Raw genomic sequence first — 19,389 nt, forward strand, 5'->3', positions numbered from 1 at the left:
GAGGGTAAAGAGAAGTGAAAGAAAGAGGTTTCTTTGGTTTAGCCTTGGACTATGCCCTAGCTCTCAGGCGAACTTAAGAGTGTGATCCTGGCAGGTCAGTCTCCTCTGTGAGCCTCAGCGACCCCAGATGCAAAGCTCAAGAGGTGGTAAAGGTGTTGTAAGGGTCCTTCGTGATCTGACATCTTCTGATCTGGCGCTTGGGGAAAGCTGTCTGCGGGACGCCTCAGCAAAAGCCGACGCACAGCTGGGCCTTAACAAAGAGACGGGGTCTCGGGAATGTTCCCGCCCCCCAGCAGGTTTTGGAAACTCCCAGAGGTTGAGGGGTGGGGCTTGAGAGCGCCGCAACCAATCAGTAAAGGTCCAAGCCGCCGGGGCGGGGTTTCCGCGAGCAGCCGCGGCTGCCAGGCTGGGTCCGAGCATCCCGTGGCTCGAGACCCCCGGCCCGGACATGGCGGCGGTCCCGGCTTCCCGGCGACGTACGCTGCTGCTGCTTCTGGCGGTGGCGGGGGTCGTGGAGGTGGCAGGAGGCCTGGCCCCGGGCAGTGCGGGTGAGTAACTGCTGGAGCAGCGGTTCGGGGCGGTCCAGGGCGGCCGCCTCAGCGCTCCAAGATGGCGCGAGGCAGGGGGCGGGGGTGCGCGCGACCCCCAGACCTGGCCCAAGTCCGGTGACCCAGGGTCGGAAGGTCCCAGGAGGCGGGAGAGGGCCCTGAGACGCGACGAGCGAGGAGCCCTCTCCACCCTCGCTTTCTCCGCTCCGAACATCTGCTGCACGGGGAACGGTGACCCGGGTTCGAGGCCTTGCCCTGTCACCCACAGGGCAGGGGCCCCGGTATCGACCCTCATACCCACAGCGGACTCGGTTCTCTGCCAGAAGTGGTGAAATGCCTTTGCCCAGGACGGTCGCAAGGGTTGGATGGGATTTCCGAGGTGCAGCCGCCTTACCGCCGCCCTGGCCAGTTACTGTAACTTGACCCACGGTTCAGAAAGGCATACCTCAGGCGGCGAGCACTGATGGGCCCCACAGCCTACCAGGTTCAAGTATCTGAGAATGGGCCCGAGCCTGCTGAATCTAATTCTCCTCCGGTCCGCGGCGGGTGCATGGTGTGTCCAAGGTAGCGCTGGGCTCTGGCGGGAGATTAAAATCAGTAAACCCTGCTTTCTGGGGGCTGTTGAGCTTAAGGAGAGTTGTGTTCTTGCTCTTGAGGAATTAAACCAAGAATGGATAAGAAATTGTTCAGTGTTTCCCACTTTCTGGGCCTTAGGAGTTGATGCCAACTCTTGTTCCCCCCGCCCCCCCCAGCTCTGTAGGAGGTGGGGTACAGCAGGACACAAGCCACTGGGATTCAAGGAATAAGTGTCCAGAGGAGATGGAAGACTGGGGGGAGGGAGGGAGAGAGATGACATCCATGAGGGTGGGAGGAAAATTGATCCCCCAGTTGCGTAAATTTTATAAGATGGCTGGGGTTTATACAAGCAAAGTGGTGAAGTGCATTGCCTACAGGTAGAGACACCAAGAACAAGCAAAATCAAACCCAACAAGATTTTAAGATAGTTTACAGTGTTAAAGGTTTTGTTTGTTGTTAAGGCACTATAGTATTTAAAGAAGAGAGAGAATTGTGTTGGGAACCTGGGATTAGATAGTTAATTGTAATTGAGTTCTAAAATTTGGCTGTCAGACATCAAAGGAGAGAGAGAATGAGAATATGCTGTGTATTCTTGGCTAAATCAGCTGACCTTTCTGGGCCCCATTTTTCTCATTAAGCTGATCTAAAGCACTTCCAAAGTTATGGCCCATGGAATACTAGTTGTCCGTTCTCATCCCACAACCACTTGATTCTGTAGAGTAATTAAGAATATTTGAACAAGTTACTTAGCCTTAGTCTTTTTGTGCATTAATATCCACATTTATTATATATAGTACCTTATGGATTTTATTGTGAGAATTAATTGAAGTAATACATGTATAAAATTTAGAATAGTGTATAATAAGCACTGAAATGTTAACTATTAAATAAGTTTGGGAAACACTGCACATTGTACCCTTCTCTTATAAATTCACAAAACATGTTAGATTCACAAGAAAGGGTCCAAGGATTCCTGTAGTAAAGAACCTTGTTTGCTGGGGAATGGGAAAAAGACTTCTAGAGGTATGGAGTTTCTTTTTACAATAATGAAAATGTTCTTAAATTAAGTAGTTGTGATGGTTGCACAACTCTGAATATTTTATTTTTTTTTTTTTAAAGATTTTATTTATTTATTTACAGACCGAGATCACAAGTCGGCAGAGAGGCAAGCAGAGAGAGAGAGGGAGAGAGAGGGGGAAGCATGCTCCCCGCTGAGCAGAGAGCCCGATATGGGGCTCGATCCTAGGACCCCGAGATCACGACCTGAGCCGAAGGCAGAGGCCCCAACCCACTGAGCCACCCAGGCGCCCCTGAATATTTTATTTTAAAAGCAACTGAGTTGTACACTTTTAAGGGTAAAGTTAATAGTACGTGATTGTTAATGTGTAAACTGAGGCATATTAAACATTTTAAGAGTTTATTTGAGCAAAAATTGATTTGAATCAGGTAGCACCAAACAGGAAGTGATAGAAGCTAGAGGAAAGATTTTAATAGAGAAGAGGTAGAAGCAAAGCAAGGAAATTATTTGATTGGCTGTAGCTTAGGGGGATGACTTATTGGGAAAGCCTAGGTGGCTGTTTGTGATTGGTTGTCCTTTGATTTCGATTTCTTAATCTTGAGGCATTATAGGCTTAGGTTTTGGTTTGCTTAAGAAGACTACTAAGCCATTAAAACCACCCCAGTCTAATGGCCTCCTTGTTTAATTGATTAACATGATTTATATCTCAATAAAAGTATTATAGAAAGAAGCTTGTTTGCTTATGAACTCTTTTTTGTTCATGATACCTAAAGGACACATTAGAAAATGCTGGGCTAGGGGCTCCTGGGTGGCTCAGTCCGTTAAGGGTCTGCCTTTGGCTCGGGTCATGATCTCAGCATCCTGGGATCAAGCCCAACATTGGGCTCCCTGCTCAGCAGAGAGTCTCCTCCTTCTGCTCCTGCTCGTGCTCGCTCTCTCTCTCTCTCAAATAAATAAATAAATAAAATTATTTCTTTAAATAAAATTATTTTTTTAAAATGTTAGGCTAGATAATTTCTAAAGGCCCTTCCAGCTCTAAAAATCCATGACAACATACAGTTTGCATTGTTTGAGAAAAAGAGAAATTCTGTTTGAACCAAAAGTGAGATTTGTCCCTCTATTAAGTTCTAGGAAACATTTATTGCCTGGTCCCTACATAAAGGACATTGAGTATTACAATGGACAAAAGCTTCCATTGTAAATTTGTAGAAAGTGTGGGAAAAGTTCTTCAATCCTCAATAAAAATTTAGAACAGAATATTAAATTGTATTTCAGTGAAGGCCTGGCTTTTATTCCTGATCAGACAGTCTTCTTTTTCCTCTCCAAATCTGGGTTTCCCTATATCCTCTGGTATAAGGCTTTACTTAGAAGTCTTAGTTGTTCTTAGTGATTTTTATTGCTTTTCCGGGGGGTGGAGATGAGGGAATGATATTTCTAGCTCAATGAAGAAGGGCACACCTTCTTCATTGGAGTAATGCTACTCTTACTATCCCAGTGTACTTTCCAATCCCAGTACTGCCCTCTCCCCCATTTCTGATATTCTCTTTGAAGGATGGGATGAGACCCTATGCTGTGGTTTCAGGATCTGTGTGTCATGGCATCTGATAATAGGTCTGTTTCTATTTAAGATGTTTTGTAATGGTACAAAAAAGGGAAAGATGAAACATTAAGGGCTAAATTTCAATAAGTTGACATTTAAGGAATTATGTAATAGTCAGCCTAGAATCCTGAAAAAGAATGTAATGAATTTTAAGTTAGAAAAAGCAAACGCCTATCTGGAGGAAAGTAATAAAAAGCAGATTCTCTTCTCAAAGACTTATCTTGGCCCACATGGTGGAAAGAGCTAGGATTGGTGATAGACCAGATATGACAGTTTATTCTGGTATGCTGCTAAAAGTTCCTGTCTCATATCCATAGATTTAAGCAATCTCAGTAACCATACTTTTCACTGTATGCCTCTTCTAGAAGAAATTAGAACGATATCAAGAAGGTGGTTTTTATATACTTTAAGTGTGGTTTTTATTTTTTTAAAACATATTTTTTTTAAGATTTTTTATTTATTTATTTGACAGACAGAGATCACAAGTAGGTAGAGAGGCAGGCAGAGAGAGAGAGAGGAGGAAGCAGGCTTCCTGCTGAGCAGAGAGCCCGATGCGGGGCTTGATCCCAGGACCCTGGGATCACGACCTGAGCTGAAGGCAGAGGCTTTAAACCACTGAGCCACCCAAGCGCCCCTAAGTGTGGTTTTTAAAAGAGCAAAACATCCCACAGAGGTTTGTTTATTCAAAAAACCTGTATTTATTCAGTGCTTGCTCCTATCAGGCACTATTCTAAATACAGGATTGCTGCTCTCGAGGAGCTTACATTCTACCGAGGAGCTTACATTCTACCGAGGAGCTTACATTCTACCGGAGGAGAGATAGACAATAAACAAATAAATAAAATGTGTTTTGATAGTGATAAGTAGGCTGTGAAGGAACCAGCTGATAATAGGATTGTGTGTGTGTGTGTTGGGTGGTGGTGGGGGGTGGTTCTTTACACAGTGATAACAAGAGAGTCGTTTTTGGGAAGGAAAGTTCAAAAGCAAAATCTGAAGACTGAATGTCTAAGAAAAATAGGGATAGGGACCAGAAAGTGCAGAGGCCCAAAGTCAAGAAGGAACCAACATGGTGAGCAGGAGGGTGGGCTACGGCTAACAGTACTGAGCCTTGCAAAAAGCCACATAAGGATTATGGATTTTATTCCTTGTGCAGAAAGAAACCAATAGACTATTGTGTAAGAGATGTAAGCTTTGATTTGTATTTTAGATCACTCTGGCTGCTGAATGAAAAAAAATGATTGTAGTGGGGTAGGAGTAACAGCAGGTCCACTGGAAGAAGCCCTCTGAAGTACTTGAAGCAGGAGATAGTGGTGATTTACAGTGAAGTGGTGGTGGAAATAAAGAGGAGAGATTCAGGATACCACCTGAATCTGATCCCACATGGATCGGATGTGGGAAGTGAGGGAAGGAAAAAATTAAAGATTACTTGTAGGTTTTTACCTTGAGCAGTTTATTAAAAAATGATGCCATTTACTGAAGTCTGGAAGTTGGGGAGAGGAGCATAGATTGGAGGAAGGTTGGCAGGTGAGCCAAGAAGAGCATCAAAAGTTCCGTTTTTGTATGTGTTTAAGATGGATAATAGGAATAACTGCTTAGGTCCATTTCATACCTGTCAGTAATCCATTCAGCAAATATTTGTTAAGCTGTTAATAGTGCCAGATACTGTGATAGATGCCAGGTATAAAGGGATAAGCAAAAACAGACATGGTCTCTGCTTTCATGGGTTTATTGTTTAGTAGGAAATTCAGACATTAATTATCATATATATGTGTATATATATATCTACATTGCTAACATTATGTGGTTGTATTAGTACATACCCATTTACATTCTAAATGTGAAGAATATATCTGAGGAAAAATGTGATATAGTTAAGTATATAGCATGTAATATGATGGATGTTGTAAAGCACACAGATAACATGAAGAAGAGAAACTTTTTGGTTATACCACTGGGTGCCAGGCCTTTTTACTTTTAGATTCCTTTTTTTATAGATGGAGTCCTGCAGCGTAGAATGGACAAAGGAATTATCTAAAAATACTGGCTATTAGCCTCTTTGGGGAGGACCTTAGAAGAGTCATTTGCTTTAGTTATTTCAGCATGATGAATGTCTAGGTTATGGCTCTTTTGACCCCTTAAAGGAACAGAAACCAAGGTGGCTCAGGATTGGGCGGCTAGTCTATAGCACCTAACAGGGAAGCATATGGAAAACCGAAGGTAGGAAATTCAGCAAAGCAGACCTCGGGGACTGCTGTGGGAACTAGAAAGCAGCCAGGAGCTGAAACTGCTGTTAGAGAAAGTCTCTGTACCTTTCATAGTTTCTCTGTGCCTCTCGCATTTCCCACTCCCCACCAATCAGCTTCCTCTTTTTACTCATCATTTCTGAGCTGCCATAAAACTTCAGCTTCCCAAGCTGCAGCCCTTCTTGACCTTATGGCTTCAGGGCCCACAACCACGTGGCCATACACTACTGTGCCTGAATATATGATTGGGTCCAATTTATCTTTTGACTTAGGCCAAAACCTTGTATGATGTTGCTAAATTATTGATTGGTCACTGTGTGAAGTGTGATACTGAAGTGTCCCAGTGGGAGAAATACAACTTTTTTTAGTTTTTTTCTGATAAATTCATTGTATAACTAAGAAATTTTTACTTATTAACCAATGGATATCATGTTTTGAGCTGAGCAGTATGCTAAATGGATACAAGAAGTTTACAGTCAAATTGGGGATACCATAAGTACACACATAAAGTAATTAGAGAAGATTTAAATGTTAAAGTTGCCAGTTCTGACTAGACTATCAGGACTTTCAATAACCAAAAAATCAACAGGGCTTAGAGTTATTGGAGAGTTGAGGTGGGATTTAAGCCTTGAAAGATGTTCTGGATTTAGGACAGCAGCGAAAGGGCACTAAACTTTTCAGTCAGAAGGCTGTGTTCATGGCAACTGTAGGCTTTCCTTGTTAAAAAATAATAGAAGGTCAGGGAAGGTAAAGTTATAAGAAGACTTGGAAAGTTTAGAACTGGAATAGCAAGAGGTCATTGTGGGCCCTTTATTAGAAGAGTGACATCATGAAGGGTATGTCTGGTAATCATACCTGTAATAGAATCAGACGAATATAACTGGCTGTTCTGTCACTGTAGTACAAGGGAAGCAATGGAGAAGGATATCTGTAATTTGCCAATGATTCAGAAAAAATATGTATCTCTCTAGATAGATAGATAAAGCAGTATGATGAAACGTCAGCAATGCTGAACCCAGATAATGGGTATATGGGTGGTCACTTCTGTTTGGCTCTTCCTTAGCTGATGATACATTTTATGTAGAAACACAGACACCACATATTTTTAAAGGAATAAATGTAACAATTGCAAGAATGTGCTTTTAAGTTGAAGATATAGTTGTCATTTAAATGTTTTAAAAGTGTCCATTTCCAGGCTGTTTTGAAAAAAAAAAATGTGATTAAAAATAAGACGAGTTTTTTTTATTATTAACACTTCTTTTTTATTTAGAATGACTTTTTCTAGTATCAGCTCAGATGTAGTTTTTTTCCCTCCTCAACAGTGTGGGATATATATATATTCTATTTTAGTAATTAATTCTTTAGGAAGACATTAATTAGGGGGAATCTTTGTTTTCTTTAAAAAAGAAAGCAGGAATGGCTTTTCATTAAATTGAATTATAGCTTTTAAGAGGTTTCTGTCGCAAAATTCCTTTTAACTTCAAAAATCCTATAATTCTATGAATATTTTAGTTTTAGATTAGGGTATTTGTTTTTTTAAGTGCTGGTTGGTCTTAGAAGTTGCATTTTTCTCTCGTGGCTGGAGCATGTGCTTCCTGCTAACTTGCCTATCTTTAGTACACATGTGGCCCAAACTGTTAGACCTTGATGTTTCTAATTATTGGATAATTCTGCTTGCATATTTCTAGGTTACACTAATATCTTCTTAAAGCCAGTATACATGGCTTTTAGCAATCTCTTTGGTTTTTATTAATTTTATAATTATAGACTCTTGGAATGAGGTGCAAAATATCCATATGTCTTTAATGAGGATAACACCTGGGCTTTTTATTTTCATCATGTCAATATCAAGTTTATTTTTAACTAATTTACCTTTATCTGTTCAATTCCATTTCTTGAGAATAAGAGTTTTAAACTATTTTTCTTGAAGAACAAGAAATTAGATTAGAATCAAATTATAAAAACAAAACATTTCTAAAATTGTCTTATATAAAAACATTAAGGGCACCTGGGTGGCTCAGTGGGTTAAAGCCTCTGCCTTCGGCTCAGGTCATGGTCCCAGTGTCCTGGGATCAAGGCCCACATCGGGCTCTCTGCTTAGCAAGGAACCTGCCTCCTCCTCTCTCTCTCTGCCTGCCTCTCTGCCTACTTGTGATCTCTGTCTGTCAAATAAATAAATAAAATCTTAAAAAAAAAAAATTAGGCCTTGGAGAGTTTTTTTGCACTCTAATTGTTAAATGACCCAATTAATCCATTTTTAATAGCTCTAAAAAAGACAAAGACCTTTAGTTGCCACATAATTGCATTTGAATCCCTTCTCCCCGTGTGAAGGGGAGGCATGTGAATTGATGTCTATTTGTAGACGTTTATTTCTTGAAAAATATGTACTGTTAAAGATTGTAAAAAGTTTTGTTGTTTCAAAGAAGAAAAATGTGCACCAATGTAATAATGGTTAAGGTTAAGGATAGGATATGGAAAATATGATGGAACATAGGTCCCCTAGCCTGTTCATGGAGTGTGGCAGTCCTGTCAAGGGAGGAAATGTACTATTAGTGAGGAATGCTCCGTTGGGAGGGGGAAGGGAGTTATTACCAGAAGACTTTGGGCTGCCCTCTGTGATCCCATATTGTCAGAATTATCAGAAGGCTTTTAGAGGGGCGCCTGTGTGGCTCAGTCGTTGGGTGTCTGCCTTTGGCTTGGGTCGTGGTCCCGAGTTCCGAGTCAGGCTCCCTGCTTGGTGGGGAGCCTGCTTCTCCCACTCCTACTCCCCCTGCTTGTGTTCTCTCTCTCTCTGTCAAATAAATGAATAAAATCTTTTTTTTTTTTTTTTTAAAAAAAAAGGGCTTTTGAAAGACTAGAAGGAAATATGTCAAAATGTCAGCATAGGTTCTGGCAAGACAGTGGGAGTATAGATCATTTTTCATCTTATTTTCCAAACTTTGGGGTTTCTTAAAAAAAAAAAGAATTATTTAAAAAATTTAACTTTGGTGGTCACTACATTGTATATTTGACCTTAACTATTAAACAGGGGGAAATGGGCTTTTATATTTATATTTTTAATAAAACTTTCCATTGTTATTGGACTTTTAATTTTAATTATAACACATTTTGCTTCTGTTCTAAATAGACCTTTGCTCCAAGAAACTGTTTTACAAAAGTCCCTAGGCCCAAATCAGACTCTTGTCTGCCTGGTTGTTTACTTTTTGCTAAGCTTGTGCTTATTGGGACCATATGTTATCCTGAGTTATCTTTGCTCAAGATCAGCTGGACTTTTTTTGCCCTCAAATGACCTTTGTGTTAGAAGATGGTAGAAAGTGGCAACTTCTTCAGCACTTCAAAAGAGCACATCATTATCACAGGAGAGAGCCTTTTTTTGGTTTGGTTTGGTTTTTCTTTTTCCTATCTGCCTTTCCCATTGTAATGCATAATAAGACTGGGGACCTAACAGGAATCTTAGAAGATGGGGGAAGCGTGGTGTGGCATGACAGGGAGAAGGGGTGTTTTGTTTGTTTGTTTTTGAGAAGGGGTGTTTTGAGAAAGCCTTATGAGTGATTGCCCGCACCCCATACACCCTGTTTTATGGAAAACAATTTCCAGTTTGGAATTTAGAAGGCTTGTTGGTGAGATCTAAAGAGCTCTTTGTTTATTCATCTATTCATTCATTTTCCCCCAATACAGATCCTACCTTCAATCAAAAAAGCTCTGCTTTCATCTTTGTGTACTGAAATTGTGTATATTGCATTTGAAGAGATAATATTGCAAATTTATGTTTTAAACCATTGTATCAGATCTAGCTGCCTGAAATGTAACATTTTCATCTTGTCTCTTTTGACAGCCCCTGATCAATCCAGCTATATCTTTTTTCCAGTTAGGTACACTGTAGAATAACATCTCTCTGCTGTTTATTTCCGTAGCCCATTTATGCATTTCCTGGCCTGTAATGCTGCTTGGCAATGTTTTTCCTTTTCTCTGATTTGTTGTTTCTCAAACTGGCATTCTGAAATGTTAGTGCCATGAAAAAAATGCTGTGCTCTGAGAAGTCTGTCTACTTAGATCTCTTTTGGGGAGATTAGTAAAGTGTAAGCATATTAAAGGCTTTGCGAAGTCCTACAATAAAGAATTCTCTTTTTTAACTTTTTAAAATTCTTCATTTCCCAGTTCGTTTGAACATGAAACGTTTTCTCCTGAGGGATAGATATTAACAACTCATGAGTAGAATACAAGTTTGAGAGACATATTTATAGTTGCCTCCTTTCTCTGTTCTCCAAAGTGACTGCTCCACACTTCCACAGTTTCGCCTCAAGCCCCCAACCCCGTCTCAACTGTTTTTGTTTTCAGACCTAATCTGTGTTTTACTGAGAAAATGGAGGCTATCAACCTCCCTCATAATTTATTAGTGTCCTTATATCCTTTCCTCTTGTCTAGACTTTGTTTTACCATCAGACCTGCATAAAGTCAGAGAATATAACATTTATTCACTATTGCACCCCTTGCCCCGAATTCAGTGCCTTTTCTTTTCTTTATTTCTCTTCTCTTCTCCTTCCTTCCTTCCTTTCGTTCTTTCTTAAGATTTTATTTATCTGAGAGAGAGAGCACATGGAGGGACAGAGGGAGAAGGAGAAGGGAGCCTGATGCAGAGCTCAATCCCAGGACTCTAGGATCATGACTTGAGCCAAAGGCAGACACTTAACTGCCTGAGCCACCCAGGCACCTCAGTGACTTTTCTACTTTTTGTTTTTGTTTTTTAAGATTTTATTTATTTATTTATTTATTTGACAGAGATCACAAGTAGGCAGAGAGGCAGGCAGAGAGAGAGGAAGGGAAGCAGGCTCCCTGCTGAGCGGAGAGCCTGATGCGGGGCTCGATCCCAGAACCCTGGGATCATGACCTGAGCCGAAGGCAGAGGCTTTAACCACTGAGCCACCCAGGTGCCCCTACTTTTATTTTTTTTTTAAATGGGATTTTTTTTTTAAGATTTTATTTATTTATTTGACAGAGACAGAGATCACAAGTACACAGGAAGGCAGAGAGAGAGGAGAAAGCAGGCTCCCTGCTGAGCAGACAGCCTGATGTGGGGCTTGATCCCAGGACTTGGAGACCATGACCCGAGCCGAAGGCAGAGGCTTAACCCACTGAGCCTCCCAGGCGCCCCCCTCAGTGCTTTTTCTTAAACCCGTATCTCTTTCCAGCAATCACCTCATTTCTCCAATATTCTGTTTCAACCACAGCTGTATGTATGGAAGTTCAGTTCTGGCACTAACCATCCAGAATTAGAGCAGACTCCACAAGTGCTGTCCACGAGACAGCACTTATCCCAGACACCAGCCACACTTAGGCAGTCTCTAGGCTACCCATACTTTTGAACAACTGGCTATATAAATCCAGACTTCCCATGACCACCTCAAAATCAGTAATTCACTAGAATGATGCATAGAGCTCAGGGAAGCACTATAGTTATGATTGCAGTTTTATTATAAAGGATACAAATCAGGAGGACCAGCCAAGTGAAGAGCCACACAGGGTGAGGTCTAGGAGGAAATGCAGAGCTTCTGTGCCTTCTTCTCACGGGATCAGTGTGTATCACCTTCCTGGCACATCAGCGTCTTCACCAACTAGGAAAGATCCACTTAGCTGCAGTATCTAGTGTTCATTGGGATTTCATCACATAGACATGATTGATTGGATTGTTGGCCATATGGTTGAACTCGATCTCCATGTCCAGTCTTGCTAGAGGTTCGGCTGCTGTCATGTGGCTCAAAGTCCCAATCTTCTAACCTTCTCATCAAATGGCTGGTCTTTTCTGACATACCGGCCCCTATCCTAAAGTTATCTAGGTGAGACATTTGGGGGTGGGGGGCATACCTCATTAGCATAACAAAAATATACCTCTTACTCTAGAAATTTCAAGTATTAGAGTCTTCGTCCCAGGACTCAGGGGAAAAGGCCAACTACAAATGGGGAGGGAGGATTTTTTCTTCCTTTGATCCCGCATCCTCCTGTAACCACTACTCTCTTTTTCCCTCCCATTTCTCTTTTTTTAAGATTTATTTATTTGAGATAAGCGTGCACAAGCAGGGATGGACTAGAGGGGGAGAGAAAGAGAGAGAACCCCAAGCAGACTACCCACTGAGCACAGAGCACTGCTCAGGGACTCAATCCCTGAGATCAAGACCTGGGTGGAAACCAAGAGTTGGATGCTTAACTGATTGCATCACCCAGGTGCCCCTTCCCTCCTGTTTCTGCCAGACTTAATGAGAGCCATTATTTGTTGTTTATACTTCCTCACCTCTGGTTTACTACTTAATATCATCCACTTGTAGCTCCAAAGAAAGTACCTTGTGAAGATTACTAAGTGGCCTCCTAATTGATAACTGCATTTCCTTTTTTTGAGTCTTCAATCTAACCTGTATGTTTTGGTACATGACACTGTTCCCTCTTCTGTAATACTACTCTCTTGAGGCTGACCAGCCTGTCTGACTGTTCCATCTCAGTGTTTTTTCTTATTTCTTCCCATGTCACAGACTTTGTGTTCTTTAGATTTGGTGCTGTGATTTCTCACTACTCACTCTCCCTAGGTAATGTCTGTCATTTCCGTATGTCTCCTTTATGTGGAGGACTTTCCACTTGGATCTTTCAGCTTGGCTTTACCTGCAATCCAGGTTTAGATTTCTGACTTTACTGCTATTCCATCTGGATGTCCTATAGGCCTTAAATTTAACATATCCAAAACAAAATTTACTACCTTTTTTTTAATCACTTAGTCATACATTGTAGATATAAGAATAGAATATAGCCTATAGGGTAATTATAAGGATTGAATGAGATAATGCTTAAAGCAAACTTAGTAAAATTCTGGTGCATAGAAAGTACACATGACAGTCTCCCTTATTAGCCTGCAAGCTTCTTGAGGGCAGGGACCATGTGCTCAGACAGCACTGTCCTTGGTTTGTAAATGTTTGTTAAGTTAAAATAATAATAATAATAATCTGTTGAATAAATATTTTTTGTAGCCATTGGATTTAGTTTAATTGTCTTGTTTATTTAATAGTGGGCAACATCTAGTGTTTATTTTTTCTCTTAGGTGCACTGTGTTGTAATCATTCAAAGGATAATCAGATGTGCCATGATGTATGTGAACAGGTAAGCTTACATAATAATCGTTGAGGTTATGTGACTGTTTATTAAGTATAGTTTTGGAGAAATCTTCTGGACAGCACCTTAACCAAGTCATCACAGTTCACAACACCAATAATGGAACAAATTAATATGTGTCTGCTGACATAATGCACTGAAATGAAGCACAGCATCTTAAGTAGCATTCCTGTCAAAAATACATAACCCAGGGGCGCCTGGGTGGCTCAGTGGGTTAAAGCCTTTGCCTTCGGCTCATGTCATGATCCCCAGGGTCCTGAGATCAAGCCCTGCATTGGGTTCTCTGCTCAGCAGGGAGCCTGACTCCCCCACCTCTCTCTGCCTGCCTCTCTGCCTACTGGTGACCTCTGTCTGTCAGATAAATAAATAAAATCTTAAAAAAAAAAAAAATACATAACCTGAATCATGAGGAAACAATAGGGCAAATCAAGATTGAGGGATATTCCTCAAAACAATAGCCAGTACTCTTCAAAGTTGTCAGGGTTAAGAAACTTGCAGATTAAAAGGAACTATAGCTATATGACAACTAAATGCAATATCCAGTCTTGAATTGGATCCTGGAGTTTAAAAAAAAAAAAATTGCTGTAAAGGACATTATTGGATAAATTGGTGAAATTTTAATATGAACTATAATAATAATGAATCAGTGCTATGATCCTAAATTTGGTGATTGTATTACAATGGCATAGGATATTGTCCTTTTTCTTGGGAGATACATGCTGGGAATTGGAATGAATGACCATGTCTGTAATGAATCCTAAAATGTTTCATCAAAATAGCAATAATATCTGTATATGTAGAGAGAGTTAAAGCAAATGTTGCAAAATGTTAATAATGAGTAACTAGATGAAGACTATGTGAGTGTCCTATACTATTCTGGAAACTTTTCTGTAGGTTTGAATTTTTCTGATTGAACCTTTTAAGTTAAGTTCCACTGAGACAGTACCTGTGCATAAAGTCTTTACTTTCTTTCATCACCTTGGTTGTGCAGTTCTGGCCTTGGCACTTGAGAACAAATGGCCTCCAGTATCTTCTTTTTTTTTCTTTTTAAAGATTTTTATTTATTTATTTGATAGAGAGAGATCGCAAGTAGGCAGAGAGGCAGGCAGAGAGAGAGGGAAGCAGGTTCCCTGCTGAGCAAAGAGCCCGATGTGGGGCTCAATCCCAGGATCCTGAGATCATGACCTGAGCTGAAGGCAGAGGCTTAACCCGCTGAGCCACCCAGGCACCCTGACCTTGAGTATCTTTTGAAGAGTTTTCAATAATGTATATTTTGTTACTTTCTAGAATTTAGAGAGCTACCTAACTGGAATTAAAACTTCTCTCAAACAATGTTAGGAATTTATTTATTTATTTATAAAGATTTTATTTATTTGAGAGAGAGAGAGAGAGAGCTCATGCATGCATGAGCGGGAGTGGTGGGCAAGAGAGGCAGAAGGGGAGGGAGGGGCAGAGCGGATTCCTTGCTGAGTGTGGGGTATGATGGGGGGTTAGGGGCTGGACCCACAACCTGAGCTAAAGCCAAGACTTAGCTGCTCAGCCAACTGAACCACCCAGGCACCCCCTCAAATAGTATTTTGAGTTTAGAAAGATTTTGCAAGACACTCTTTAATTATAAAACAAGATAGTGACTCAGCTCATGTAAATACATAATTCATGTCAAAACACTATAGCAGATTAAGTTTTCTGCAAATGTATTGTCAGAACAACAGCTTTTTTTTTTTTTAAGTAAAATCCATGCTTTTTTATGTACGGTTTTGATTATGTAACTAACACCATAATGCACCAATTTTATCAACTCCTCCCAAATTCTCCTGTGCCACTGTGTAAACAATCCCCTCCTCTCCCCCTGGCCCCTCCCCTGGAAACCACTGATTTATTTTCTGTCCCTTTTTCAAAATGTCGCATTTTGAATATAGCTCTGTCAGCATAATGTGTTTCAAATTCGTAAATTCGTACATGTTATATGTGAATCCATAGTTCACTCCTATGTATGGCTGAGTTGTAGTCCATGTGGCTGGTATGCTACAGCCTGTTTACCAACTCCTCAGGGGAATGCATTCTATAGACCATCAGTTTATCATCTAGCAGGGCATTAGGACATACAGTCATTCTGAGATTGAGGCTGGTAGGGTTGTAGGATCCAGCTTTTAAAAGCAAAAATGGCTCTTAGATGGTATCATCATAATGAAATGAATGAAATGAAATCCCTTGAGCTGAAGCACTGCTTTCCTGACTTTGCTTATTTGGTGAGTAAATCTGGCCATTTATCCTGTAGTTTCTCACAATCTGAATTATGCCATTTGCAACTCCATGGTATCATTTATTGTGTTCCCCTGTCCTCTATATTCCTTAGTAATTGGTAGGTAGATTTAGAGCAGAGCTATCCAATAGAGCTTTCTGCAGTGATGAAAATATTCTGTATCTGTGTGATCCACTATGGTAGCCACTAGCTACATGTGCCAAGTGAACATTTGAAATGTGTTTAAAGACAGATGAATGGATAAAGAAGATGAGGTGTATATACACATACACATACACACACAGTGGAATACTATGTATGCAGCCATCAAAAACCCCCAAATCTTGTCATTTGCAATGACGTAGTTGGAACTAGAGGGTATTAAACTAAGTGAAATAAGTCAGTCAGAGAAAGAGAATTATCATATGATCTCTCTGAGGAATTTGAGAGGCAGGGTGGGGGTCGTGGGGGAAAGGGAGGGAAAAGTGAAACATGATGGGACCAGGAAGGGAGACAAACCATTAGAGACTCTTAATCTCAGGAAACAAACTGAGGTTTGCTGGAGGGTAGCAGGGTGAGAGGGATAGGGTGGCTGGATGATGGACATTGGGGAAGGTGTGTGCTATGGTGAGCGCTATGAATTGTGTAAGACTGATGATTCACAGACCTGTACCCCTGAAACAAATAATACATTATATGTTAATTTAAAAAAATTTAAAAGTTAAAAAAAAAAGAATGTGTTTAAAGAGGTCGAGGAGAAAGAGAAAAAGTTTGGGAACTGAATTTTAAATTTTATTTAATCATAATTGATTTAAGGTTAAATTTAGATAGCCACACATGGCTAATAGTAACCTAACGAGACAGTTCCAGAGGCTTGATCAGATTCAGGTTAGGTTTTGCTTTATTTTGGTTTTGTTTGTTAGTTCAGCAGGTCTTACTCATAATGTTACTTTGTCTGATTGCTTCTTTTTGTAATTAACATTATAGTCATTATTGATAATTGCCTAAATGCATAATTCACTAATGGTTGCAAAATGGTGATATTCTAGCTCTTGTCACGTATTAACTATAGTTGGTAGTTTGGGAGAAAAATGGCTACTAAAACTAACTGGAGATAAATCCTTTTTCATTGCCCTTAGCATTCATGGATTTCACAGTCTTGACTATTTGCAGGTAACCATGAAGTTCTATCCCATATATAATGGCTTATAATTTACTGAGACATCAAATTGTAATTGCAGTAATTAAAATTCTGTTTGGAAGAGAGCCACCAGTTAGCCTGGTGAATGAACTGGTCACCTCCTCAGCATCTTTATTAAAAATGGCTTTGTCTCTATTTAATGGTATTTTATGGAAGTTTATGCCATAATGCTATTCACAGACTTGTTGTTCGTTAAGAAGGGTATGACATAATCTGTTTTACATTGTTGTCAGTTGACTAACAGCGGTTTATAGAACAGTTTAGAATAAACTTATCTTTTTTTCTTTTCTGTTTTCTTCTTTTTCTCCTTTGTCCTCTAACAGATTTGGTAGCATGGTTTTTTCCATTTTTGGTCGTTAGAAAAGGTCTAGACTTGCATATATGGACTTTCTTGATTATTTGCCAAACTCACCAACTGTTTAAGAGATGTTACCTCAGCTTAATTTAGATATTTCCAAAGGTTTCCCATTTATAAAAGGAAGTTGGAAAATAGACAACTGATAAGTATAGAGGACAACAAATTTTACATCTTATTTCTTGCAGAAAAATGCCACAAAAACTTTTTTTTTTTTTCAAATAGATATTCTCCTCAAAAAGTGAATCCCGACTAAAGCATCTGTTACAGCGAGCCCCAGATTATTGCCCTGAAACAATGGTAGGTTTTGTTTAACTTAAAGCTTTTGTCTAAATGAAGCCATCTAATGAGTTAACTTCTAGATTCAGGAAAATTTTCAAAATGATTTGGGTTTGTGACCAGATTAAAATGTTAGATTTAACTAGGTATTTTAAAAAGATTGTCACACAAATTGCTAGGTAGAATATTATCTTTCATCTTTTATTGTTTATCCTATGATGTAGGTATAAAAATAATACTAAATATAAATGTATTACAGTCTTTAAATTTCATTATAACCTTTTATCTTGAATTTGGAATTTTACTTATTATTTTGATAATGTTTTAGATATTGTTATTAGATAATGTTATTAGATAACATTATTTTGATGATAATATGAAAACCATAATAACTATATCTTATATTTATTTTGAATTTGGGAAAAGTTAAATTTGGGATAAGGGGAAATGTGTGACTTCTCATTATTCCTATCTTCCCAATTTTTGGTGTATTGTAGATATATTGCTTGCATGTCTGAATCATGTAACTTTAAAATCTTTACAGTGCTTGGTCCATCCTCAGTGTTCAGGACACTGGTGGGCCAGGCTACGGAATATGAACTTACATGAGACAGACTTTTTAGATATGGTGACTTGCATTATGTGAGCGGCGAAAACTTGATCAAAAAATTCTGACAGTTACATTTACCTTTACTTGCTCTATAGACACTTTTGTCTTTGTGGTTAGAAACAGTGATTCCAATAAGCATCCTGAGTACCCAGACTCATCGTTAGTGCTCTTAGATGGGAAGATAGCGAGCAATATTTTTGCATCTCAGTTTTATTTTTTCTTCCTTCAATAGCTGCTTGATACTCATATAGTCTTAGAACACTGACTATATAGAGACAAACATAATCAAATTAGCTGTACATAATTTCTGTATAAATTGTCATATTTAGGAACTGGTTATATAAAAGCTTTTTGGTGATTACAATTTTAGGTTGAAATTTGGAGTTGTATGAATTCATCTTTGCCAGGTAAGCAAAGAAGTGTAACATTTATTTAGCACTTTATCTTTAAAAACTTATTTTGTGGTTGTAAAATCTGTGTCATAGTCCTGTAACATAATGTATCCCCTTGAATTCCTATCTTCTCTTTCTTGTAGTCACCCAAATTTTTGAATGTATAGTTTATTCTCATTCACTCAATCATTGACTGTACTCTTGTCTCTACTTCTTCCATTCTAGTGAAACGGGTTTTTGAAAGAGCACTAGGATCTCACGATACTTAAAATCATACGGACTTTTCTCAGTACTTACTCCCTTTGACTGCCCTGCAGCACCTGGTACTGTGACTGCTACATCCTTATGACTCCACCTTGGCCTCATGCATGATCTTATCCTCTCCTGCCTTCCCTCTCCACTCCCCTCCCCCCATTAAAGACCTTGGTTTTTCGTGTGTGGGGGCCTCTTCTCTTCTCTCTCCACACTTACCTGGTAATTGCTTTCCTTCCCAGAACTGTTAACTAATCAGCCCCGGGAAGACAGCCTTCAAATCTAAGTTGTACTCACAACTTCTAGACACAGCACCAGGATGGATCTCTGCATCCTGGTAACATCTGAAGTATAAATTTAAAACCAAACTCATAGGGGTGCCTGGGTGTCTCAATGGGTTAAGCCTCTGCCTTCAGCTCAGGTCATGATCTCCGGGTCCTGGGATCGAGCCCCACATCGGGCTCTCTGCTTGACAGGGAGCCTGCTTCCCCCTATCCCTCTGCCTGCCTCTCTACCTACTTGTGATCTCTCTGTTTGTCAAATAAATAAATAAAATCTTAAAAAAAAAAAACAAACTCATAAATGCCCGTCTTGTGAATGACACTGGACTGGAATCTCTCAATTTATCTTTGATTGCTTTTTCTTTTTAGCCCCATTGACTCTGTCCTTGGACAGAGTCAGTGGGGCTTTTGTTTATTTGACAGAGATCACAAATTTTTTTTTGTTTACATATTAATTGGAAGCTTTGCCTCAGATTCACAGTTGTAAAGTGAGGAGGCCTCTTCTTGCTTTCCTTAACCTATGTGTCCTCTAGAGACACTGTCTACCCAAGAGTGAGAATGATCTAAAGAGAGTTTAGGGTGGGCAGAGAGAAAAGAAAAAACAAAGCACCTGATGAGTATGTTGTGGGGGCTCTGAGAA

The 19,389-nt window shown here is 39.8% G+C and overlaps 1 protein-coding gene across 2 annotated transcripts in view; it reads left to right on the top strand.

The window, feature by feature from the left end:
• Positions 1–391: 391 nt before the first annotated feature.
• Positions 392–19,389, top strand: part of RECK (reversion inducing cysteine rich protein with kazal motifs) — a 76,445-nt gene continuing 57,447 nt past the window's right edge. The window contains exons 1-5 of one of the 2 annotated variants that reach the window (XM_032860573.1): positions 447–548; positions 13,067–13,125; positions 16,519–16,552; positions 17,161–17,235; positions 18,195–18,231. In XM_032860573.1, the coding sequence (XP_032716464.1) occupies positions 13,109–13,125; positions 16,519–16,552; positions 17,161–17,235; positions 18,195–18,231 (163 nt within the window). In that variant the 5' untranslated portion in view covers positions 447–548; positions 13,067–13,108. Of the gene's footprint in view, positions 549–13,066; positions 13,126–16,518; positions 16,553–17,160; positions 17,236–18,194; positions 18,232–19,389 lie in introns of both variants that reach the window. The other variant, XM_032860571.1, reaches the window with a different exon arrangement.

This window comes from Lontra canadensis, unplaced genomic scaffold (assembly GCF_010015895.1).
Source record: "Lontra canadensis isolate GAN:19392208 unplaced genomic scaffold, GSC_riverotter_1.0 scaffold19, whole genome shotgun sequence".
Classification (NCBI taxonomy): domain Eukaryota; kingdom Metazoa; phylum Chordata; class Mammalia; order Carnivora; family Mustelidae; genus Lontra; species Lontra canadensis.